The sequence below is a fragment of the Cottoperca gobio genome, chromosome 4 (assembly GCF_900634415.1).
Source record: "Cottoperca gobio chromosome 4, fCotGob3.1, whole genome shotgun sequence".
In the NCBI taxonomy this organism is placed as follows: Eukaryota; Metazoa; Chordata; class Actinopteri; order Perciformes; family Bovichtidae; genus Cottoperca; species Cottoperca gobio.
In genome coordinates this window covers 12,148,271-12,174,590 of record NC_041358.1, presented here as the reverse complement: position 1 = coordinate 12,174,590, position 26,320 = coordinate 12,148,271, and the positions used below count along the sequence as shown (strand labels likewise).

The following is a 26,320-nucleotide window of genomic DNA, read 5'->3' as shown; positions in this document are numbered from 1 at the left end:
GAAATCGTGTGAATAATTAACAGAAACTACTTTTTTTTTTCGCGCTTTGCCCTACTAAAATGCAGTCCACCCACTCCAAGAGGTTCAGCTGCTGTGTGAACGGTTAACTGAAGACACACACTGTTCGCCCCTGAAGATCATTTCTAGGTTATGATTGAACATAACATTACATGGTCTTTGGTCTGTGTCTTTTAAATTCTTTCTTAATCAATCATTTCTTTATCAACAGCACGATGAGCTGCACATCATTGATTTTATACTTGAGAACTATCTGCTTCCAACAACAGATATATATCATGAAATTAAGGAGCCATTAAATGACTTCCTGGCAAGGTCAGATCCTTGAGGTATTCCAGACTATCCTCTGGGAGCAGTGGCGGGCCGTGCATTTCACACCTAGGCCTTCAGTGATGTCCTACACAGTCTTACCTGAATTATTCCACCTCTTAATACCATCATTATGACGCCATGGCTCTAGAAACTATACATTTAGACAGAAACGCAGTATAATCGGGCATTGCATCACCTTAACATAGTCAAGTATAACAGAGTTATATTAATATTTCCAAAGCATTTATAATCAATAAATCCGCATTTCCCTATTTTTGTTCACCTTTTCGTTGTGGAGCTCCATTTCCCTGCGCACTTGTTCGTTGAGCTGTAGATCCACTCAGGTGTCCCCAAAGGTTTTCAAAAGCACCGTTGCTTGTAAGTGCCCAGCCGTGCTTTGGTGTCTCGTTGCTGCCTTGGTTAGACAACTCAAGTTTCAAACACCAAATCGATCAGTTGTAAATAGCAGGCATTCCCAGCAGTACAATGTGCAGTGCCTCTCGGAGGCTGTGAGCAGGGGGTACCGCTCGTAGTTAGTGATTTCAAAGTGGCGGACAAACCCTGTGATAGTCTCGCTAGCATCGGGGTTGGCTGTTCTCTTCTCACAATGTCTAGCTTTTCTTGAAAATGGCGTTGTAATTATATCTCCGACCAAATCGATCTCTTCTCCTCCTTCAGCCATTGTGGGTTGAAAAAAACAGCTTGTAGAAATCTAAATTAGCTCGTTCAAGTTCAGTTTGCTAGCTCTGCATAGCTCTGCCTCTCAATAGTGCGTATCCACTCAAAAGACATGCACGTGCTGACGTTATCGTACGCCTTCTAGCTGGCCCCGGTGTCCCCAACTTGAAATCTGATTGGTTAACGCCACAGTTTTGTCTCCGTTCACTTTAAGCGACTGTTGATTCTGAAGGCCTCAGGGCAGATCTCTTGGACCCTGGCAACACATCATGGCTGAAATATGATTGGATAAAAGCTCTAACATAAAGGCCAGCCCTCCAAATCTCGATCTGAGGCTGGAAGCAGCACAACCAAGAGGAAAGCTATGAAATGAAGAGAATAGACTATGGGGAATAATTTAATACATATTTGTGGAAATAATATCTAAAAATTAAATTTATATTCTGATGATGTTTAGGCCAGCAGAGAAGGCCTTGCTGGCCCTGACGGCCCACCACTGTCTGGGAGCGGTGGTGAAGAGGGGGCAGATGGATGGCATTACGTCAGATGGGTGGAGAAAAGAAAAATCCATGTTTGACCCTGAAGCAACAACCTAGAAACTGTCTGAATGTCAATGGCAGAATCAATTATTGTTCACTGCTCTCATATTTTACAAATAGATCATATTTCTACAAACACAATACATTAGTAGTTATGGCAAATATTGTAAAAGCAAAGATACAAACAAGTTTATTCAAATGAAAAATGTCAAAATATAGCGTTTTTATATATATTTTTAAACAGTTAATATGATAAAACTGTTTTATATAAAATGCAATTTGAGCAGATATGTGTGTGATATCAGGTATCTTGTGTGTCAGCAGTAGCTGGCCACAGGCCCAAGCCCTTCAGGATGCTTTCCTCCAGCATCACGTAATCATCGTGCGCCTTCAAGTTCTGCTCTTCATTCTCCGACAGGGTTTCGACTGGCTTGTTAGATTCCTGGAGAAAAATTAATCAGAGTCACAACAAAGTGTAGCAAATGATAGGCCACTTTAAAACATATTCTTACGTATTCCCCACTTTGAAGCAGAAATGTTAAGGTCGTATCTAGGTAACATGTTATAAACTTACACTACATTTAATTGCCACTTGATTTTTCATGAACTAACACATATTAAACATTAATTTCAAGCAAAGCACTCATTTTAAGTAGACTACATCTTCTAGTTATGTCCTACATTTCTCCTTTGGAAGTTGCAAATGTGTTGAAATTAAATTACTGTAATATAATATTGCTAAATATTTCTCATTCATTTCCTTTCACTGGAGGGGGGGGAGGTTTTCTTAAAGGAAGGTTTGTTAAATGAGAATTGTCTGTAATCACTTTTAATTTCATTGTAATCATGAGACAAATACAGACAATAACAAGCGTACACACACACACACACACACACACACACACACACTGACAGTGTAGAAAAACGTCAATCATACAGTTTTGTTTGTATATAAATCCTGAGGCGTCTTGTCCTTGTCATGTAACGACAAAGGCTGGAAGTGAACACAACAGCATAAAATGGAATTTGACTGATTGGATGAGCGAGAAGAGAGTTTTCACACACACACACACACATAAACAAATGTGAGATTACTGCAACAAAACAAAACTTAATCTGCGTTCAGTCGAAGATTAGAATATTTGGCCACTAAAAGATTTAGCTTCTATAGTTAGCGGACAGATATCTTTACTCTCTCCAGTGCCCAGGATCAAATAACAATCTGAATGAATTAAACATGAGGGAAGAGAGAGGGAAAGATAATAAGAGAGTGAGACAGAGGGGACAGATAGAGAGGGATGTCCTACTCCAGCTTTTCCAGCATCAACTTTAAACTGGTGTAGATACTTTAAACTGGGCCAATAAAAAGCATTATTAGATCTCACTGTACATTCAGAGCGTCTGTCAGTGAGGTTACAATGTATCTCGGGACACAAGGTCAAGTTCAAGGCCAATTAAATGTCAAATGTTGATGTTTGGGAGAGCACAAAGCCGGTTCCTTCTTTCTACAGTCAGACTCCACAGCTCACCGTCCTCTTGTTTAGTTCTTCAGCTTCCTTCTTCTGTTTTGCCCACAGTTCACTCCTCTTCAAAAGATCCTTCAACCTGTCCTCCTCCAGCTCAAAGTATTTCTTCACTGTCAAACTCTGCATACAGACAAAACAGAAAGGCACTGATCAGCAGGCAGGCATTACATGAACCCACAATAACACAATAACCCATAATCACAATTCAGAACTGCTGGAGGTTTGATGACCATTGAACCAGCATGTTTATTACTAGAAGCACATGTGGACTTAATATCATTGCAATAAAGCAGCAAAAAGAATCATAAAATTCTTGGAGTTGTTATCTCCATTTTACAACCTTGAACATTGGTACAATATTATTGCTTTTTAACAGACAACTCATAACCTTCTTTAAAGTGAGGAGTATTTAGGAGGAGGTCGGCCTGTGTTACCTCACTCCTGGAGGGAACGTAGAGTGTCTTCGGGATTTCGAAAACACGAACCATCCCAAGGTCATCAGTCACAGCCAGGAAGTGCTGCTTGGCTGAATGTACAAAGGAAATCCAGTAAATGAGGTTCATGGCTGAAACAATCTTACAACAAGGAACTTATCACCAAGGCTGTAAAAATATAAATAAAACAGACAGAAAAGAAGGGACAGTCTGTATCCAAACAAAAGGGATTACAGTTTGTAGGTGAGCAGCAGAGATTTCTTTAGTTTCAAATTGTTTTACAGTTTACATTTTTTCTGTGTCATCTGTAAACGTTGAATTTCACTAACCTGTATGAAAGGGGCAATACAAATAAAGTTTAATCGATATATCTTGTACCTGTATAAACTAGATTTACTGTCAGGTAAACATATTCAAATGTGATTTTTATTAGAAACAAAACAGCAGCGCCTTCTGAATGTAGCCACTGCATATGCTAACTCCTGTGTTGTGCACCACAGAGGCCGATAACTCACAGGAGGCAGTCCAGGGTTTGATGCAGGTAATCTTGGCATTGGTGACGTGTGCGTTGACCTGCACAGGTTCACTGCTCTTTTCCAGCAGGTTCCACACCTCGATGCTGCCATCCTCTTTCCCAATGAAGAAAACAGCTGGCCGGGACAGCGACCAAGCATCCCACAGTGCACACCTGCTCAGAGCTTGGTGACATGATGATGGGGCCATCCTGGAAGTCGAGGATTACAAGAAATCAAGCAATCAGTAGGTTTAAAAATGCAATAAATCTGGCCGGTGATAAGTTACATATTATATATTTTCTCTATTATATATTTTCTTCTTTTTTATGATGGATTGAAGGATTTATACAATATAATTTGATTGAGTAAGTGGGTATGAGTTTAACTGGTTGCAATGTTTTCTGCTACTGTAGTTGAAGCGACAGGTGTTGTTACCATGACTCCCTCCTTCCAGATGGCAAAGTTCCAGCTTCCCGTTGTCAAAATAATGTCTTTGAAGAAGGGCGACCTCTGTACCGTATTCACCAGCCAGTGATGGATGCTAAAACAGTGGAGGGGCTTGGCACCTGAGAGAGAGGAGACAGGAAGAGCAGGTGCACTGTTTTATATGACAGTGTAATTGCTTCCACAGAAGCAATAGGGCAATGTAGTACAAGGTACACTTAACCCTCTGTGTCCTCTCTGTATGTGATCACAGCCAGCAGGCTGTCAAACCAAAGAGTTGAATTACAGTAATAGTGGCTGCTAAAATCATTTTTAGAATTTTGTTTTTGTGATAATATTAAAGGATCAACCAGAATACTCACTTTGCAGCCTTCCAGAGTCGTCCTTCGCCAGTTTCCAGTCAGTGTAAACAATCTCCCCATCCTGGCAGTAAAAACATACACATTATGAAACATGTTACAACTTGTGGTGCTCGCTGTAGCTGATTTTATTGGTAGGACTGACCTCTGTTCCAATATAGAGCCTGGTATTGACATCTTCCAGAGTCGTGAGTGTCTTAGCTGAGGGCACTCTGAGCCGGCTGTAGTCTGGGATGACCTCTGATCCATCATCATTTTCATTAGCTTCCTCTGTCAGGGGAAACAGTCAGACAGACAGTGTGTAGAAAGTAAGGTTAAAAGTTCAACTCGTACTTTTTTGAGCCCTTTTCAGCCAGTCAAGAGAGGTAGCATGGTCCTCATTACAAAACATGTTGACAATACACTGTAGAAAACCGCAGGGGAAATACAACATTTACACTAAATCACAGAGAACTTATTTTCTGCAATAGTTAAATGGGTAATGCCTGGGTCAAAGAAAGACAGGAAGCATTAAAGACATCTGCAATTTATTTAAAATAAGGCAAAACAGAGAGCTTGAGCAGCGGCATTGGTGCAGCCTGCTGTGTAACCTGACCATGAACAAGACAACAGAAGGACAAAAGAGACGGAGGTGGGGAGAGGTACAGTTGAGGTGAATGGGTTGGTAACAGGGTATATGAGGGGAGTTGGAAAGAAAGGAGGTGGGAGTGAGGATTGTGACGAGAAGGGGGCCAGTAAGGGAGAAGGGTGGAAAGGTAGAGATAGGTAGGAAGAAGCCTTTTCCATCACAAAAGCCCAACTGTCTGTCAGTGACAGTACAGGACTATCCATTCACACCCCCTTATCAGCGGGCCGCTCCCAATCAAGTCTCAGCGTCACTCTGTTAGATTAGCTCTTGAAGGTCAGATCAGATTACCCAATCACACATCTTCTAAATCCACTTTCCCCCAGTTAAGATGTGTGTAAAGATACGAGAGAGATGATACAGCACAGCAACAGATGTAGACAATGTCACACTTTCACCACACTGCGCTGCTGCTCAACTCTCGCTTAATCCCCATGAGGGGTTGCTCGCAAAAACTTTGGTGTGGAACTTCACGTGGTGCTGTTGAAAGGCAGGGTTGTGCTTTCCTACAGTGGCTACTACTGTAAGTGCAAGGGACTGCTGCGTCAGAGAGGACAGAAAAGGCAGAGAACAAAGTTGCTGAATATAGAGCTCAGAGGCAGACAGTGTAGACTCAATCAATATGAGTCAAACATTTTAGGTAGCAAAGTATTAATCACCCAGGGATTAATAAAAAAAACTTAATAACAGACTGCCTGAGGGCTCTGCAGCAGATTTATTGCCTCAGTTAGTGAACATATTAATTCTATAACCGGCAGCCACCAAAGCTGTGTTTATGGAGGCAGACCTTCAGCCGGACAAAGACAGGTCTCTTCTTGACCAGCCAGGACACACGGTCATCTTCTGGAACCTAAAGGAGCCTGAGCAGCATATTGCAAAGAGCTGACAGTCAGCGAGGCTAATGCTCTGCAACTATGAGGGCCTTGTTTTGGAAGTATCACTTAATAAAGTGCTATGAAACCGGAGGAGAGAAGAGGGAGACAGACAGAGAGTACCCGAGGGCGGGGTGAACCATGTCCCACTCATCACTGTGCTCAACCATCCAAAGCAGAATTAGTTCACAAGCAAGGAAGCACCGTTGCATTTCATTTTGTGCATTATGTATCATGGTTTCATGGTTTTTAACATTTCTTTGCTCATTTGTATAATGTTTACTGATATGTATTTACTTCTTTAATCTCACAAGGCATATGACATATTTTACATATCTTTTGATTGAAGCGTGTGTTTATTTTATTTTAATTAAAGAATCCAAAATAATAATAATAAAATAGACTTGCAACTATAAGACATAGGAATCTTTATGTTTGTAATGTTCATTATTTGGTCTCCTCACAGATTCATACATAATTCTGTATTTCTACGATTTTCTTACTCATGCAATGTTCACAAAACCAGACACAATAGCCCTGTGTGCCATCTAGAGCAAAGACAAGCAATAACTTTTGCATTTTTGACCAAGACCATTACAATTGCAGCTTTTTATATATGTTATAGCGGCTCTAAGTGTATTTGAAATGTTGTTGCTTTACATTTCGAACCTGCATCAGGTTTCATCAGGTGCTTTGCATCCAACAATAACACCAGACAGTAATTATTGTACACATTATTGTAATTGAGTAATGCACATGTGACTCACAGATGGTGTTAAAGACAGAAAGAAATAAACTGAGCCTGCACGAAGGGTAAAGTCCCTCACCTTTGGTCCTGCCTGTATTATTACCATTACAGGTGTAGTGTTCCAGGCTGAACTTTAGAGGAGCGTATTCTCCACTGGTATCGATCTTTGGCAGGGAAACCTGAAACACGACAGAGAAGAAGACACCTTTTGACATTTTAAAAAGACGAAACATTATTTTAATATGTCATAAAGATATCACAGAAAAGTATAGTATAGTACATCCATACGTTTCCATACTGCGTAGGAACCCTGTTATTACAGATGTATTCACATATCTAGATCCATTTTGTTAGATGTTTCAACATAGAGCCATTATTTAATTCTGTATTTGCAGGTAGAATAGTTGATGGACTTAACGTCTGTCTGAACACAACGGCCATTCGGTTTGATATACACTATCACAATGTGTATACAGCTTAAGGTTTGGAAACAATATTCATTTTGTATTGCACCCTCAAACCCTTCAGTACCCTGAACAGAGGTTTCCATGTCCGGTCCAGATGTTTGAAAGTGTCGGGGACACTGTGGGGTGTCTTCTGATCCGCATTCTGCTTCCTGTCTGACGCTGACTGGCTCAACGGTTTTGTCACTCGCACATCCCAGAACATTATAGCACTTTAGAGGGAGACAAATGAAAAGCATCAAGCGGACAGCTAATACAAACTTGAATCATTTTGTTCATACGCACACTGTGAATATTGACTGATACAGACTCTGTTAGAGATCTGTGGTTTAACATTTCATTTAAACACTTTTCTGTATAAGACCTACCAGTCAGGGGAGCAGGTGACAACCTGAGTAGAAATGTTGTACTTGTTCTCCACTGGTAAGCCCGCCCTGGTCACCTAATCAGAGAGAGAGAGAGTCACAAAATCATCAAATGTCTGTCAGGCTTAGTGAGAGCTGATAATAGTGTAAAAAGCTTCCTGAAGATATATGGGAGGTTAATGTGACCCCGGGGGCACTTTGATGATTGCCTTATTTTACTTATCCAGACAAGTGCCAGTGGTTGTCATGATTTATTATGTAGACATGAGGGATAGGCACCAGTGGGAAACCAAAATTAATTGTTTCATAAAGAAGATCTAAGAAACTCTAAGCAACACGCTGAGGTTCTGTGAAGTGTGATAAAGTAGTAAATCTGTGTGAGACCATAGTTCATTGTTACCCTATTTTTTTTTTTATGGCTGCCACCATTACCTTTCACTTCTTTGTGCTGGGTTACAGACCAGCACAGTGTCACTGCAGCAAATATCACCTTAGGTCAATACATTTTTAGATGTACTGTGAAACTGTGTGTTTTTTATGCCGGGCCACTATTAGCAGAGGAAAACTGGAACGCAGACATTCACCTCTGCAAATGTTAAAAAACAGGATAGTTTGTCAGGCGGAGTAAAAAAAACATCTTGAAGTTACTATAAATACGCAAAATGTTGTGGCAGTGGCGCTGTGGTGTAACGTTTGTTCTCTCCAACAGTGTCCTCCTTCCATACTTTCCCGTTGCAACTTATAATTTCTATAATCCTATCCTCAATATGTTGCCCTGATACTTCCCAGTGCGCAGTGCTAGACTTGTTTACATTCAAATGGCTTCTAACCTTAGTCCGATAAGAACGAGATATAGAAATCATTTGAGCTATGAGAGACCTGAAACGTTAAGTGTTTAATGTTTTATTATCAATTTCAGACTTAGGTGTGTAACATTAAAATGTACTCTAGTTGCCTTCGGTATGTTGGAAATTATGCCACAATGTTTACTTTACATTTGATAAAAGAAGCTTGAGATCAAGAAAACATTACGGGAGGTTTTGCTGTGTAGTCACACAAAATACCTTTTAATAATCAAGAGAGGCAAAGTGAAATACTGATTACACTCAGGGAACGTTCCGGCTCCTACCCAATGCACTCCTGATGGAAAATGCCAAGCGTGATCAGTATTCTGCCTATTTGATGTCGGGTTTTTTTTGCAGTTGTTATTTCTTCCAACCCTTCTGCCCTTCAGCTCTGTGTACCTCAAATGTTGGTGGCAGCCACTGGACATCAGTAATTGGTGCTTTGTGGCTGCTCTCTAATGCAGACACAGCACAGTAGCGCACGGCAGGAGTCTTATTCTCTTTGTTGTCATCGAGGTCCTGGTGGGATGTCAGACACAAAAGGCACAGCATGTACAGTGAGCTCTGACAATTCAATCTACATACAAAGACTTTATACCGGGGTGAACAACCATCGCAGAATGGTCCAGCAGGATATTCAAATAGTATGCATCACATATTATGTATAGATCATTGCATTTCGGGGCAACAGCTTATATCCATGTTTACTTCTTGTCATCTGATGTTTTTCACGTTCACTGCAACAGGAAATAAACTGGAACACATTTCGATTGTTTACATTTACAAGTGTGAAATTGTCAACAAAAGACTGTGACTTAGTGTAACAAAGGATTTTCTTTTCTCTGTAACACTGTGTGGTGCACCTGCAGTTGGATTTAAATGGTGTGAACAGAACAGAAATCTTTACAGGAGGATTGAAATTCTTCGTTTATCTCATAAGCTGGCAACAGGTGCTGGTGTAGCGCAGCTTTCACAGCACTCAACATGGAAATAAAGCCTTTTTAGCAGATACAACCGCCATTGTTTACACTGCAAACACAAGGGAGGGCGGTGATCTGATTTGCCTGTGTGTTATCTTCTATGGGGGACAAACTATGGTAGGAGGATGGAAAGGCTTGTGTAACAGCTGGAGTATGTGAGCTGATGCTGTTGACTCTGGGAAATGAAGAGCAAACAAGAACACATAGAATAGAGGGAGGGACGGAGTGTGGGAGAGGGGAAAGCAAAAGAGAGGGACGTAGCGAGGACAGGGATGGAGACAGCTGTTCCACTGTAGAGGCAATAAAAACCAACAAAGCAAATGGGGGTGGGATGACTGGGGCCTATATGTCTATTTAAATACATCTGCCGAGTGGAAGATGTCAGTGGAGGTCAGGGTTTTAAGGGACTTGTTTAATATTTGATCTCTGGACATCTGGAGTTAATGTACTTGCTCTGTTGTGGGACAAATCTGAGCCCTGGTTTTTGTCATGTATCATTACCTCCCCCCCCACACACCTATTCTGTATTACTCTACATAATACCATCCAAACAGGGAAGCTGTGTCGTGAAAACATTCATTTACAATGATTTTAAGCCAAAAGAGTAGCCATCTTTGAAGTTTCAGTCTTCAGTCAATAGTTTTTGTATCGGTCTTGTTTGTATGACGTCTAATCAGCTGTTTTCGTTTAGCAGTGGGGCAATGTAATGATATAAACTTGCTTTGAGATGTACTCCTGGCATTAGTACGTTTGTGGAGCTAGTTTTGACAGCTGTGGCTGGCTTGAAAAGGACCATTAGGCCACTGCATTCCCATCTAATGAAAGAGTGAGGATGAGGGGAGAACTCAGGAGTCAACGTATCATCATCTCACTCTGTCATACAGCACAGCCTGTCTTTACAGCAAATATTCTGCATGCTTTGATAAACTGAGGACCCATACTTGAATAAACCAAGCTGACATCGTGACCAGCTGAAGAATTACGGTAACTGATACCACATGTAATACAGAAACACAGATACAGAACTCTGTGTATTATTGTATCAACATTGTGCACATAAGAGAAAGGACACGGGTACTTACGAATGTGTCGGTGTTGACAGATGCATCTTTACCAGGCTGTGCTCCCTGTAAGTGGGTGACGTGAGCAGAAATGTCCCACAACACGACCTGAGACAACAGCAACACACAATCAGACACTGGAGATCTGAGCTGGGTGTAAAAACCCCCACAAATAAATATGTTTAAATGTTGATTAAAACAGAATGGGAACAGAAACAAGACATTGGATCTGCACGTGGTATGATTAAGAGGACTGAGGGTCTATTTAATAACTTTCCCTTAAAATGAAGAGGGGCATGGAAAAGTGGTGAGTTCCAAAAACAACTTGAAGGCAGAACAGGCAGCAGATGCAGCAAACCAGAGAGTTAAAGTCAGCACCTGGCCATTCATGCAGCCGCCAACGATAATATTTGGATCAGAAGGGCAAAACTCAAAGGCAAAAATGTCATCTGGGCACTCCAGCAGCAACTGCAAACAACAAAGAAAACCCACATACACAGCGCAGAAATATTATATTTCAAAGTAGACACTTTCATGTATTGGGTGCTTGCCATCCCGAGTATTTATTTATTCTAGTCTGTCCATACAAAGTTCAGCTTCAAATCCACAAAACCGAGTGCATGCAGTATTCCATTTCATCAGGCATAAGGGGGAAAAAGACCCGGGGAGGGGCGGGATGGTATTACAGAGAAGTCATTTTCAGCATCACATTTAAATTAGCTGGAGTTTAAAATGAGCTGCAACACTGAACTACAGCACTTTACTCTCCACACTAAAGAAATATATTTATTTCAAATGGTATAAGGTCTCTGGTTTCCTGTACACAGTGGCCTTTGCCACTTTGATGACTGCTCCAGCAGACAGTGAAACCAAAGCATGACGCATGCACCAGTGAAGGCATACGTCATGCAGAACTCATATTACTTTTGAGTGATTTAGCAGCTCAGTTTTATTGATTCAGTGCCTGGGTCAAATCAATAGAGCCTCTCAAATTTTGCTTGAGCAAATAATAGGATTGAATGACAGCAGAAAGCAAATCCTTCCAGCCATTTATTATTAAAGTGTGTCAAACAGATATGAGGTGAGAATTAGCTTCTAACATGTCAATGACAGATAGAAATAGACTATCTTCTAACCTGTACACTCTCCACGTTCATTCAAAGGGTCCCTTTCATACAATTTCCATACCTGGGGATTAGAGGGATCGGAGAAGCTATAGAAGACGATGTGAGACGCTCCGACGACAAACGTTGAGGACTCATTCAACCGCTTCTCCTTTGTATGTGTCAAAGCCACAGCTATCACACCTACCACATAAAAACAACCCACATCAAACAATGTATTAACTACAAAGTTCAATACGTTTAGTCCTTTTTAACTTCACTGATTGAGAAATTGGTGGTTCAACTTTGATCCCTCCTTTGAATAACATGTATTTACACTGATCACGTGTTTTGGCACTGATATTATTATTCTGGATCTTGCTGAAAGCCTACTCTCTGAGTGATGACAGCTGGGCAACAGTACAAAGCAGTTGTGTTGAAACATAAATGCTTTTACAATGGAAGAGGATTTTAAATTCCTATACTTGTCAGTGACAGTGAGATTACAAGGAGAATGAAGGCCTTGTCAACATTTCGCAAACAAATGCTATTATAGACATTTAAAACACAATCTGCTCTCACCCAGATCACTAAGAGCTGGAATTATGCATGTGGGTGATAACTTATCTTCTCAATATTTTTGTGTGAGAAACTGTAAACAAATATATTCCCTGTTGGACATTTTGCACTTTACCGTAGATGTTAGGGTGCCAATTAATGCTGCTGATGATCTTGTCCTTAGTGTACTTCTGGTCTGTGAAGGCCTGATAAAGCATCAAACCTTCGGAAACCTTCCCAGACCAGTCACCATCCTCAGCTGCTGGCCCCAGAGCCTTCCAGTCGTCACAGAACACATTCATGATTTCCTCCTGCTGAAGGGCTTGTAAAACCCTGCAAAAACAAAAAGGAAAAACGTTTTTTTTTAGGAAAACTTCTAGTGGCAGAACTTCATTTTCCTCCAACAAATCTCTTCATAGATACAGAAGAAGTTTTCTAATACTCTACATGTTCTCTTATCTCTTACCTGGACACAAAGGAGGGTTGAGGGTAATATCACAACATGTCATTGAAACCTTTGTTTAAAACCTATGAAAGCAACTATAACAAGACAAAGTGTAGTACACTGGGAAGATGAAGGCGTCCTGAAACTATATCTTTTGAGTATTCTAATGCCCCTACAGCGGTAACAATAGATGCTGAGTATTGTATGAGTTTGGGTTGACTATCAATCTTCGTATACAATACATACTCCCTTAGAAAGCGGACAGAAGACACCATTAATTCCTACACTAGTTCATCTTACCTGGGGGTCACTGAGATGCAAAAATTCTTTAGACTCTCAGACTGGAGGATGGTCTCTTTTTCTTCATCACTTAACTCTCTTGGCGTGTACTGGGTAAAGACATTCCTTTGAAACTTCCTGTAAAGTGCACAGAAAATAATTATACAATAGATTTGTGGAGGTTGAGTTACTTTTAAAGTAATACAGAGAGGTAACAATGTATATGTGTCAGCTGTATACTCTGCACCACCTAAGTATAAGGCATATAGGCATGAAATGCAACAAAAATACTTGCCACAAAAAGGGATTCAATGATGTTGTTAAAATCCTGTGTTCTTAATGCATTACAGGCAGAACCTGGAAGTGTTTTCTCCCTCTCTAGAACAAATCCATTTTATGTGTACTGATTTTCTAGCATACCACTGTGTCTGAGCACTGCTGCTCTGCAGTCTGGGAACAGCCTGCATCCCACAGTCCCTCTGCATCTGTTTGATGCTGAATCTGCTGTCTTGGTAGGAAGCACAATGTTGGTAGTCATCCTTAGCATCTGCAATGTTGCGGTCCGAAAAACAGACCGGTGCCCCAAACTTCCTCCGCACTCTGGAGAACTTGTACCACAGCTGATGACAAAAAAAGAGACAGAATAGAGGTGTTTTATGGAAGGATAAGGGTAAATGATGGAATTTATTTGAATCAGATTTGTGTTTTGATATGCTGCAGTACCTTTTCTCTGGTCTCTTTGAAAGATTCTTCATCTATTTCCAGCTCACTGCCAAGAGATATCCATGGCTTTGGTTCTGGGGTTTTATTGACTTCCCTCTCAAACACTTCTGGTGTCTTCGGCTGTGGGGGCTGCAGAACACAGAGAGAATTACAAGAAGTATAAAGAACAGGAAACACACTCAATTGAAAGATGAGTAAGCAATATTTTGTTTTTTCAATAGCTCATTGTGAAATCTTCCAAAACAGTCACACTGATTACAAAATGTTTGGGGTCATTGAAGTCTTTTATTTTAATCGGCCATTGAAAATATGTCAGCTGGGAAAGCAAAATGGGCCTCTGATACTTAGTGATACGTGATCAAATAGTGTACATACCTCTAACATTACATTGAAGATTCTGTCCTTCGCTTCTGACGTCAGAACCAGGTAGAAGCACTGGTCATAAGTGAAGTCCCTGTCAAAAACCAGCAAGAGCTCATCCTCTGGGTAGTCCTGCCAGATACAATAACTTACAATTTACAACATTCAGCTATTTCCATGACTGTTTCTTTAGAAATAATTCATGTAGAGTATTTGAATTGATTCTGGCAACTTTGAACAGCAGTAATTTGGTCGAGATAGCCGATGACTTATTTCAGACTTAACGACTGATGTTGTGGACTTTGCAAACACAGAACAAGAGAGATAACCACACACACACACACACACACACACACACACACACACACACACACACACACACACACACACACACACACACACACACACACACACACACACACACACACACACACGATTTCAATGATGACGGACGATCAATGATTTTGAAGAAACAACAAAATGTGATTTTGATATGTGACTTGTGCAAACGCTCTGCTTCTCTGTTCCGTCTCTGTAGAAGCTGAATTATATTTATCTGATATAGCTATCCCTCTAAAAGATAGAGACATTCTTCTGTCTGGGTCGACATGCATCAGCCGTGATTTGGAAAAGCATCTCTCCATTAAAGCCATTTTTGTCTCGCTGAAATAAAAATGGTACCATTACAGACACAGAACAAGAGAGATAACCACACACACACACACACACACACACACACACACACACACACACACACACACACACACACACACACACACACACACACACACACACACACACACACACACACACACACACACACACACACACACACACACACACACACACACACACACACACACATCACCGAAGCCAAGGTAAGGCCTTGGCTTTGTCCCAAATAAGAAAGCTGACATTACTTGGCACTTAGAGCAGATGAGTCTGTATGGGACTCTTAGGGTTTTCACTCTGTTTTCATCAGAGTAATGTGTTGTGGTAGAAGGGGCATGAATGCTTAAAGTAAGAGCGGTGTTTAACCTTGATCAGAGTCAGAGGGGAAATTAGGTTAAACGGGTTCCTCTGTCTGTTCCCACAGCCCTTAACTCGTGGGTCTGTGTATCATCACGGTGCCTTTGGGGTATTGTCTGAGTGATCTGTATGACAATGGATCAGCCTCACCAGCACAATCTGCTTCACGGGGCTGAAATCGGACACTGCAGCTCTTGTCTTAATGTCCTGTATGATGTCGTCTTTTTTCAGCAGCTTGTAAGGGCTCTCCCTTGTGACGTCCTCATCAGTGCGGCAACCAAAGAGCTCCTGGGTGGCTGATGTCAGGACCATGGGGAAAATATCATCTGGATGACCTTGGGCAGAAAGTTCAAAATCATTATTGACAAAAGAGATGGTAGACAGTGGAGATTATACACTACAATTAGCTGGAGATAAACCTGCCAACTTTCTGAGGACAGCATAAGCTAAATCACATGGTGCTTTTTGGTTTCATTAGTGTTTGGGCAAAGCACTGAATACTAGAATCATTTGTTTGTCAGTTGGGTCATATATTTAAGATGTTAAAGTTATTCCCGTTTTAAATTTTTATCACTTGGGCTGGTGATGTTTTGAGATGTTCCTTTAATAAATACAGTTACACATGTTAAAGCATTATGGGCAAAGCAATGGTAATCCAAAACAATATATTGTAACAGATCGGAAAACAAGAAGCCCCCTACCAAAATGATATAAACAAAGAAAGGAATAAGGAAACTATAGTGAATTTACTCAGAAGCACAATGTGTATTCATATTCTGTTCCTCCACTCCTGCCAACTGTATACAGTATAGCGTATAAGGCCTCATAAAAGTCCTCATAAACCAAGGTTTTTTTAATCAGAAGCCAGATTATTTGATGATATTTGATTAATCTTTACAGATTGAGGTGGCAGAATAGCGCAGTTAAAACATGAATGGTTTATTTATGATTATGTCCTGCATATAAAAATCTAAGTGTTTTATATCTTCAACGGTTTTACATGAATAGAGAAAAACCAAGAGGTTTAAAAACATAAACAACATACAGTGCTATTAGCTGGTTTGCAGATCAGGTACTAAACAGTAAAGGGAACATACTGCATGTTGTAGAAATAGGTGTTAAAAAACCAGAGATACAAGCGTGATGAGTAGGAAAGTAGAGATGCCACAACTTAATCTCACTTGTCAAGTGACATTCACACAATGGACAGGCTTTAAAGTCATCATTGCCTACGGACTGTGACACAGATTCTTAACTCTACTTTTCTAATCAAACGCACAACAATGCCTCAATCCTTCACCTGCCCCACCTTACAGGGTGGACCATCATACAATATCACAGGACGAAATGTAATCCTTGTGAATAGCCTACACGCAACGTCCAAACACTTATAATACTGCTGTATTTTCTATAATACTAGTACGTGAGAGGCAGATCAATAATGCAGAAATTCAAGACATAAGCTGCTCAGTAACAAACATCTAAGCGGGATTGTTACTCTATAGAAGCGCAGTACTGCACCATTACCAAAACAACATTTTTCTTAATAAACAATCTATGCAGACTCCTCCATATCTAAGGCCAGGCTCAGTCCAGGGCACATTATAGTAAACAGGGCTCTACATAATGATAGTTTTCATCCCACTTGCGGTCTCTCTCTTCAAAGTCTTTCCACAAGGTTGCTGAGGGGACGCTGGGAATGCTAAAGTACAATTTAAGTAACCACTTCCCAGCTGGGTGTGTCAACCTTTTCCACTCACACCATTGAGACCTCACGCCAAATCATTGTAGTGGAAACTCACACCCCTCTTTTCACACAGTTATGTGTCAACTACGGCATTTTGTATTCATGGGAAATATGAAGAGTGTGATGTGCAATGTTTCATAACCCTAAAGAATGCAATTAAACTGCGTGTGTAGGCTGCGCTGAAGAGATTTTGTAAATGTGTCAGAATCCACTTAAGGCTAGCATTTTTTTTTTTAATACAAACTGTAAGATATTTATACTGTAACATAGTACATTGTAATTATGTTTGTTTTCACATCTGCTGATACTACTAAAGAAATGAAGCCTGAACAATAGGCGTTCATCGGCTGATAAGATTAGCGATCACTTATATTATTAATGTCCTTGAGAAACCTGTTCAGGGACAAAGAAAATCTGCACTTATATTTGTGTCCGTGGGTCATGAAAAGATGGTCCACACAAGGTTAACTATGAAATCTGATGGTTAAAACTTGGTTTAAGGTTAAGTTCAGGGTCAGGGATCGAGTAAAACTATTTAGGATGTGATCATTTAGGAGATCTGACTGTTAGACTTGCACTTATACTGCCAGGTGTATAAACTGGAAATGGATTAAATGAATGAATAAATGATACAAAACAGAGCCAATCTGAATCTGAGGACTCTTAATACCATTACATGTTACTCCCACATTAGCCAATGATCTAATCTATAGTAAAAAGATACATTTGACCAAAAGTATGTCTTCAGGGCTGGATTGTTGAAAGTAAACTAGACCGTGACAATGGGGACTCACAGCTGAGTAGAGAGCATGTCAGTAGGCTATGCAACCGTACACTCAAGATCACATCAGAAGAATGCGTATAGTTTCTCCCACTCCTCAAAGACATCTCTGAATATTAGTTTCAGCCATGCTCGTTACATCTCTACTTCAAAGTCAGAAAGATTTAGGTGTCCCTAATTAACCAAGACAAATCTGAATATATGGTATATAGCATTTCTTTAAAGGACCCTGCCCTATTAAATAAAGGAAGGTAATCAAATACAAATGGACTCTATCATCAAGTTAAAAAGAAATGTACAAAGCTAAATTGAAGGCTGAAAGTGCTTTAGTTAACTGTATTTAAGGGCCATGTCAAATTCACAAGACTTTTAGTTAGTATAAAGATGAAATTCCCTTCAGGATCTAAAGACCAGTTATTTACTTTTAGATAGTTGCATCTATGGCGAGTATAGCCAAATCTTTGCTCAGTTTACCCAGAAGTTTTACTGAAATTGTTTGCCTATTTTTGTAGTTGATATGAATGTAATCGTAATGTAGATGAGATTACGATGTGCAAATAAAAAAGTGAATAATTTTCTCTTACCAAGCGTTTCCACTTGTGCAGTTGACTGAATCGTTTTGCCTAAATGGGAAGTAACAGTCCGTTTACCATTTTATATTATGAGGCGTTTTAATATATTAACACTATACTAATATTTAGACACTCACCTTTACTTTTCCCCTTAATGCCAGCACTGCTTCTTGCACTTTTTAATCTCTTGGGTGGCATCCTTGCTCTTAGGATAGCTTCACTAATGAAAGGGGAAACAGTCTTCTTACAACACAGGGTTACATGTCTCCTTGCAAAACACCAAATTACATATTTGTATCCATTCACTTTGCTTTTTAAATGCACACACATGCTACACACAGAGGCAGAGCAGAGTGTCTTGCAACAGTCACAGAAATACATTATCAATGAACATGGCGTCATCTTGTGGAGGATAAGAGAATTGATATAATTGCTTTTTTTTACTTATAAGAAGAAGCCTATAAAAAGCCTATATTTACTTTAGCTGTGAAAACAAAATTAAGCCAAGGCCTCAGGCTGACATACATTTTATGGTGTACGTGTACTGGTGTAGTTTATATTGGCTATGGTTACAACTAATATTAATAAATGGGGAAGGAAGTATTCTGGTTTCAGATACAAGTATCAATGTGATAATAAAGTCATGCAATAACAATTTCATTTAAAATACAATTGCATAAAGTACATAAATTATTATTATTAGCAGCAAAATGCATGTCAATATCTTTTTTTATTCTTCTGTTTGTACTATTTTATTCCATTTTAGCGTGTTTTCTATTTTGCTTTAAAGCCAAAGATGCTTCTTTTTTATGTATTGCCTTTCTTTTATATAGCGTATCTCATCTTATATATGTTTTTGTTTAAATCTCTCATGTAAAATACTTTGAATTACCTTCCCTTGCCTAAAGTACCAAAAGTAAAATCATGCAGAATGCTTGATATATTTACGAGTATTTTGTTACATTAGCTAAATATTAATACTGATGAATTAACTTGTGAGCAGCAATTTTATGTTGTAGTTACAGGATGTGGAGCTAATATTTACTACTTAGCTACTCTACTATTGGGTAAACCCATACATAAATGTATCATTTTTTATAACATCATTTGTAAGTTGTTCTTCTGACGTTGGACATAATAACTAATATTGCCAGAGTTGTATGGTTTATATAACGTTACTGTACAATATAATACGATACAATACCTCCATTACGTCCATGGTCTGCCTTCGACGTGATGTTCTTCACAGAAGAAAGTAACGTTAGCTAATGATAGTCCGGCTGCATCTACTTACTGGCTAACTAACGTTAGCTAATGATAGTCCGGCTGCATCTACTTACTGGCTAACTAACGTTAGCAGGGGTAACTGTTAACAGTGATGAAAACACACTGTGGTTAAAGATGTATAGTATAAACTATAAAGTGTGTTTATTACACGTCGTTTCCATCGAAGGTGCTGCTATTCGCAGTTAAGGATAACTTAAATCCCACAAACATAAACTCTAACTACAGTTTATAGATGAATAAAGTTTACCGGTATTTCAACCATAGTAGTTAGCTTGAAATCCTCCGCACTGTTTTCCTCTTCTCATCAGTGGCACTGTTTGGTTACCAAGGGTTACATTAACGAAAACAACTAGAGATGACTGACAGGTCCAAGAGCCAATCAGGTTACAGCAGTAAAATGACGTTTTATTGTCGTAAGAAGTTACCTGTGCCATTCGTTCACACACAGCTGAGGAGTTTGTTCACAAGACAACAAACACACTTCGGAAATACACCCACGTTAAATGACTTCAGTCGTGACTCTCCCATTAAAATTGAGTAAGTTCTGAATTTGAATTAGACCTAGACATTTTGGACCCAACGAGTGTGTCGCAGACGACAGGTGTGCGCAACTAGAAGTTAACTAATCAGGTGCGGGGACATTGGTAAGTAGCCTATTTAAGTTTCATTTCATTACTGTTCACTGTTGAGTTCCTAGTTGAGTGTAATCCTTACACAACAAGTAATGAATATTTAATAGTTTGCTGCCATGGTCAGGTTTCAGAATGTGAGCTGCTGTGTTTCATTTAACAATGCTCAAGCACACCTGACTTTATTTCCTTCTTCTTCACATACAGTTGCTGATTAGAAATCTATTTTACAATGTGGAAAAAGACGGTGGAAGTAGAGCTATAGCCTATGAGTTTCATATTGATCCTGTGCCAAATGTTTTTTTAGTTATGTTTTCTTCGAAGGAAATAAAGCCAGGAAGTATAACCTCCACACTTTCCGGCAGTAGTTAAAGGTTTATGAGTAAAGTACAGTCTACTGTAAAGTGTTTCAACCCTTTTGAGGGAAAGCACATTGATTTCATAATAGTAGGAAGTGTTTCTATTCTATCTAGTATTGTTCCTTTTATGTTTGAAACAAATGTATATACTCTTTCAATGATCCAACACTACAACACCCGTACTAAGGTTTCAAACAAAGTGAGGATTTAGTGCATGGCATATATTTGGCAATTTTACAGCTCTACACAAACTAAACAACCTGTTTGCTCAAGCCACTTGATTTGAATTTGATTTGACGACACCTTGGTCGTCCAAACATGTAAGTGCAAAAAAAAAAGGAAATGTGACCTATAATTTAGATTTATTTCCCTCTCACATTTCATTGATATCTTTAAATGCTAATTTGTATTGTCGCCAATTTGTAAGTCACCCTTATTTGATTAATTGTAGATATGGAGGAGTCCAGTGACTTGTATGATGTGTACTGAGACAAATGGCCCCCCTCCCTGGGCAGACGACCAACATCATGGTCTGGAGGATCTGGACAATGTGGAGTGTCTCAGAAGGAAGATCAAATATTACTTTATGAACCCTTGTGAGAAGTACCACGCTCGCGGCCGAAAACCATGGAAACTCATACTGCAGATCATCAAAATTGCCATTATTACTGTCCAGGTAACTAATCTCAGACATGACTTGAACAGATGTTAATTGTGTTGTTTCACCACATCAAATGTCTTTATTTTTACCCCCATCTCAGTTAGTGTCTTTTGGGCTGAGCAACCAGATGGTCGTCACATTCAAGGAGGAAAATCTGATGACATTCAAGCACCTCTTCCTGAAAGATTATGTCGATGGCGGCATGGATATGTATGCTGTTTACAGACAGGCTGATGTTTATGATCACATCGATTACATCATTGAACAGGTAAACTGAATGCCAGCATTTTCTTTTTAAGAAAGGAACATCAAGAAGGCATTAGTTTATTTGTAATACATTTTTCCTTTTGTTGCTGTAAATCATTGTTGTAATTGTATAACTCTGCATGCTTATATGACCAAAAAGCTTAACAAACGGGACTTTGTTCATGTTGTTTTTTTGTAGATTTTGACTGCATGAATCTAACCATAAACTGCTAAATTGTCAACAAACCTGACTTTACTGTACCTAAGATTTCAATTGTTCTTTTCTAGTATGGACATCTGCACAACATCACAGTAGGCAATCACGCCTATGACAAAAATGGTACTTTCTACACCCCCCTTACATTGTGTCAGGAGTTCTACAGAAACGGTACCATCTACCCTGATGATGAGACCTTTGAAATTGATGCCGAAGTGGAAACGGGTACGTATGCATGATTGTTTGAGTTATACGGGGAACATTTGAATATTTTACCAGGTTTAATGAGTTTATTTGTTGCTCGTTTGTATTTGTCTTTTTCTTTTTGTTGCCGCTTGTATCCAACAGTATGCCTTAACGTTTATCCGATGTATCCGTCATTGCGTGAAGCACTTCCACATTTTGAATTGCATTTCAAAAGGTTTGCACGTAACATTTAATTAAAGTCGTTTCTCTTAAGGCAAAAATCATTTTCCACTCTTGGTTTTATATATCACATGAAAACCCCCTCAGTTGATATGCCTGCTCTGTGTTCCAGGTTGCTCTCTATCAAGGTCACATTTGTTCTCAAAGCCATAAATTTACAGACGGTGAGACATCGAGAGCTGCCAGACTGCTACGACTTTACCGTTATTGTAAGTCACTTGACTTGTCTTCATGGCTCAGTAAACGCTGGTGGATCACACGTCAGGCTTTGTCTTTTAAAAACAGTGATACGACACATCTGATCGCTTCATTGCTGCCATAACGGGGACAATGATTTTTTGTGACACGGCACTTGTTCACACAGCACAGATAGGAGTTCAAATGAAAAGAGTCCATGTGAATCTTTGATGAAACTAAAGAGGACACAAATCTGTGCAGCCTTTAAGTGAGGCTGTTTGCACACAGTTCCTGCTATGTACATAGTTAAATGATATATTTAGGGCCTGGAAAGTGAATGTTTTGCTATTAGGTTTGACTGTTAGGATGTAATCCTTTTGAAACAAATTGTCCTCCCTTGAACACGACTCTCTGGTTAACAGATCACTTTCAACAACCTCGCTCACAGCGGCAGGATAAAGGTTGACCTGGAAAACGATGTAGACATCAATGAATGCAGAGACTGGAAAGTGGCTGGGGCATGTAAGTTTGCCGAGCTGAATTAAGGATGCACAAATGAATCATCTTGCATTGCTTTAAGCTCATGTCCAGGATTCATTAAGGCTGCTCTCTAAGCTTGAGACTTTGCTGCTCATAAAATCTGTTTGAAGATGTTCTTCCTTTTTAGGTGAGAGTAATTTTAATTTCCTTGCTGTTCCCCCAGCTCCTAGGAACGTATACCTGACTGTGCTGTTTGACTGCCTCATTATTATAACGTGCATCACCTCCTGCACCCTCTGCACACGCTCAGTGATTAATGGGATTCAACTGCAGAGTGTAAGTAAACTGAACTAACCATAAAACACAGTATTTTAAAAAACTAACCTTTATCCCACTTTTTTGTAGCTTATTTGCGTTGTTCAGACATAAAACAGGTATGATTCATGATGTTCATTATGGTACTGTATTCATAAAGTGGAGGTAAATCATTGCCAAAACATATTCCGTGACTTTTTAATGAATAATAATAATAAATAAACACAAATAACTGTCTCAGAACATTGTCCATACTTGTAATTTGTACTAACATATACTGTATATCTTTCCAGGAAATTCCTGTACAATTACTAGCAAATATCAGGACCTGTGAAATAAAGCATTACCTTTTAATTTGAACTTCTATGCTGTTGGTTAGCTTAATCTATGATCTATGCATGTTTTGTATGCAATATCTTGGTGAAGTAACTACAGCTGTCAAATAAACATGAACTAAAATGTTCAATATTTCTCTCTGAATTATAGTGGAGTAGAAGTATGAAGTGACATGAAATGGAAAAAAACTCAAGTGAATACAAAAACCTCACACTGTACTTCAGTACTTAAATGACTTAGTTGCATTCCACCTCTGCTAATTGATATTTAAACAAAAACAATGTAATAGTGGCAACCTCCTTACAGAGAACAGTACAACTACCTCCGTTTTCCTTCTGTTGTAATCAGGAGTACACACTCTACTGCAAGAACCTCTGCGGTAAAGACGTCCCATGGTCCGACAGGTTGGAGTTTGTGAACGGTTGGTATATCCTGATCATTGCTAGCGACACATTTACCATCATTGGCTCCATTCTCAAGATCGAGATCCAGACTAAGGTAGTGGGGATTAAATTACATTTCTATTAAAGTAAATTGTGAATAATGGACTGAAGGAATATAGAAAGACATTGCAAACATCCACTTTTCTTTTAGGTCCTCACAAGTTATGATGTCTGCAGCATCTTCCTTGGGATAGGCACCATGTTTGTGTGGATCGGGGTCATCCGCTACATGGGCTACTTTAAGAAGTACAATGTAAGACCATATTTATCAACTACAGCATAAGACAATCATTCAGATAACACTATTGCCACTGTTAGCTCCCGTACAATGCCAGTTGTAGTAGTACAGCATTTTGGCTCTTTTACCAACCATATTTCTGAAAAGGGAAAGCTGCTAAACTTAGTTGTGTCTTACACCACATGGAAACTGCCAGTGTTCAAACACCATCTCCTCTTTCACTGTAACAGATCCTGTGGGACCAATTCTTATGTCTAGATTTCCAGATACTTGTCCTCATTGTCTATTTTTCAGATCTATAACCATCTGTTGTTGTCTATGGCTATGTTCAGATTCTCATCCTGACACTGAGAGCAGCTTTCCCAAACGTTATCCGTTTCATCTGCTGCGCTGGAATCATCTACCTGAGTTACTGTTTTTGTGGCTGGGTCGTCCTTGGTCCGTATCATGAGAAGGTAAGGAGTGTTTACATCATACAAAGAAAAGTCGGATGGAGTTTTACAAACATATTAACCTTTCTCCTCTTTGACCTTTTGTTTTAGTTCCGGACCTTGAACACTGTGTCAGAGTGTCTATTCTCCCTGATCAATGGAGACGACATGTATCCCACCTTCAAGAACATGAAGCAGAAGAGCAGCCTGGTGTGGACCTTCAGCAGGGTCTACCTCTATTCCTTTGTCTCGCTCTTCATCTACATGATCCTCAGCCTTTTCATCACAATCATCACCGACACCTATGACACCATCAAGGTGATGTTTGCTCTCGTTTTAGATATTAGTAACGCATCATTAGTATGAAGGATGATTTGTGTGCTGGTTGTATAGGGAAGTGTTTTATTTGCGGTTATGGCAAACTATGCCACACAGTGTCAACTGTTCCCGTTTGCTACTCATTTAGCAGCAGCAGCAGAGTGGAACTCCGACATCGGAGCTGCAGAAATTCATGTCTGTGTGTAAAGATCCGCCAAACTCTGGGGTGTACAGACTGGACGAAAACAACGGCTGCTTCTCGAACTGCTGCGGCACCAGGTAGGTGAAATGCAGCTCTCACTGGCCAACGCTAACTGCTCATTTCATTCTCCCGGGAGTCCAGTACTGTTGATCATCCTATTGCTTTGTACATGGTAACATCAACCAATTTGGGTGCCCCTTATAAACACTAAGTAAACCGTGGATGCCAGTGAAGTGTGCCAAAGCATTTTAATACTTTTGCTAGACATAACATCGTTAACAGGAATCTAAGCTGGGACATTTTCTTCTTTCAGGTGCAGGAAGCGTCAGGAGAGGCTGACTTCAGAGGCATAGCAATGTGGAAATATCATTTTAAAAAAGGTTATAGTTTGTACAGTATAACCTAACAATGTGCACTTTATACTGTTATATTCAATGGGAGAGGCTTATACTTTTCCCCTCTTTAACATTATGCCTCAGGTGTAAAACTGCTCCTTCACATTTAATCACAGGAACAGGAAGGATAGATACGAACGAATTTGAGACACCGATGAAATCTGGTCTCTATGATGCAGAAAGCACTTTATAAATACACTTATTTATATCAATATGTAGATGGAAAAAAAAAAGGACCCTTAAATTGTATTTGTTTTTTTCAATGCATTTCATGGAAGGATCCCAACGTTGTACACAGAAGATGATGAATCAAGGTTCAATAAATAAATTGTAATGCAAATTCATGAGCTTTTATTTCTCCATTGTCAGAAGGTTTCAATACAAAAGCTAAAATAACATTTCTTTCCCCCCCCCCCCCCCACTCACTAATTAATTCCTTGTAAAAATGTCTTTCCAAGACAAATCCCATGGCAATAACTCCACCCATACAGCCTTTAAAAACACAACACTGACATTCTTTAAAACTGTGTTTAAAAGCTATACGGGGAAGCAGGGACTATAAATGGCTCCACTAGTCACCACTGCAGTAGTAGAAGTAGATCTTAGGACCTTTATTTCCCCAGAGAAGATTGGTCATTTGATCCTCTGAATTATTGTTGCAGAGGTCTGAGATCTACTCAAAACAAGATGTACCACTCTCAGACCTAAGACCTAATGTTCCAATTTGCTTGAGATAGATTACAATGTCTCTTCTGTCCATCGTCATAAAGCATGAATC

General features: G+C 39.6%; 2 protein-coding genes across 2 annotated transcripts; one reads left to right on the top strand and one right to left on the bottom strand.

The window, feature by feature from the left end:
* Positions 1-1,721: 1,721 nt before the first annotated feature.
* dnai3 (dynein axonemal intermediate chain 3) lies at positions 1,722-20,265 on the bottom strand. The gene is given in 25 exon segments (XM_029429494.1): positions 1,722-1,989; positions 3,077-3,193; positions 3,508-3,599; positions 4,023-4,176; positions 4,178-4,231; positions 4,458-4,588; positions 4,829-4,889; positions 4,971-5,095; positions 7,150-7,249; positions 7,602-7,746; positions 7,903-7,976; positions 9,144-9,263; positions 10,807-10,893; positions 11,164-11,253; positions 11,974-12,092; positions 12,583-12,779; positions 13,192-13,308; positions 13,591-13,790; positions 13,894-14,022; positions 14,269-14,385; positions 15,433-15,617; positions 18,395-18,433; positions 18,520-18,602; positions 19,587-19,982; positions 20,095-20,265. Coding segments are annotated over 23 exon segments (2,655 nt in total). The 5' UTR covers positions 18,581-18,602; positions 19,587-19,982; positions 20,095-20,265; the 3' UTR covers positions 1,722-1,848.
* Positions 20,266-21,110: 845 nt separating this feature from the next.
* On the top strand, positions 21,111-25,847 carry mcoln3b (mucolipin TRP cation channel 3b). The gene is given in 14 exon segments (XM_029429499.1): positions 21,111-21,143; positions 21,145-21,333; positions 21,419-21,586; positions 21,853-22,006; positions 22,130-22,202; positions 22,320-22,416; positions 22,807-22,906; positions 23,088-23,200; positions 23,864-24,013; positions 24,110-24,211; positions 24,529-24,651; positions 24,739-24,945; positions 25,094-25,224; positions 25,461-25,847. Coding segments are annotated over 14 exon segments (1,680 nt in total). The 3' UTR covers positions 25,501-25,847.
* Positions 25,848-26,320: the final 473 nt, after the last annotated feature.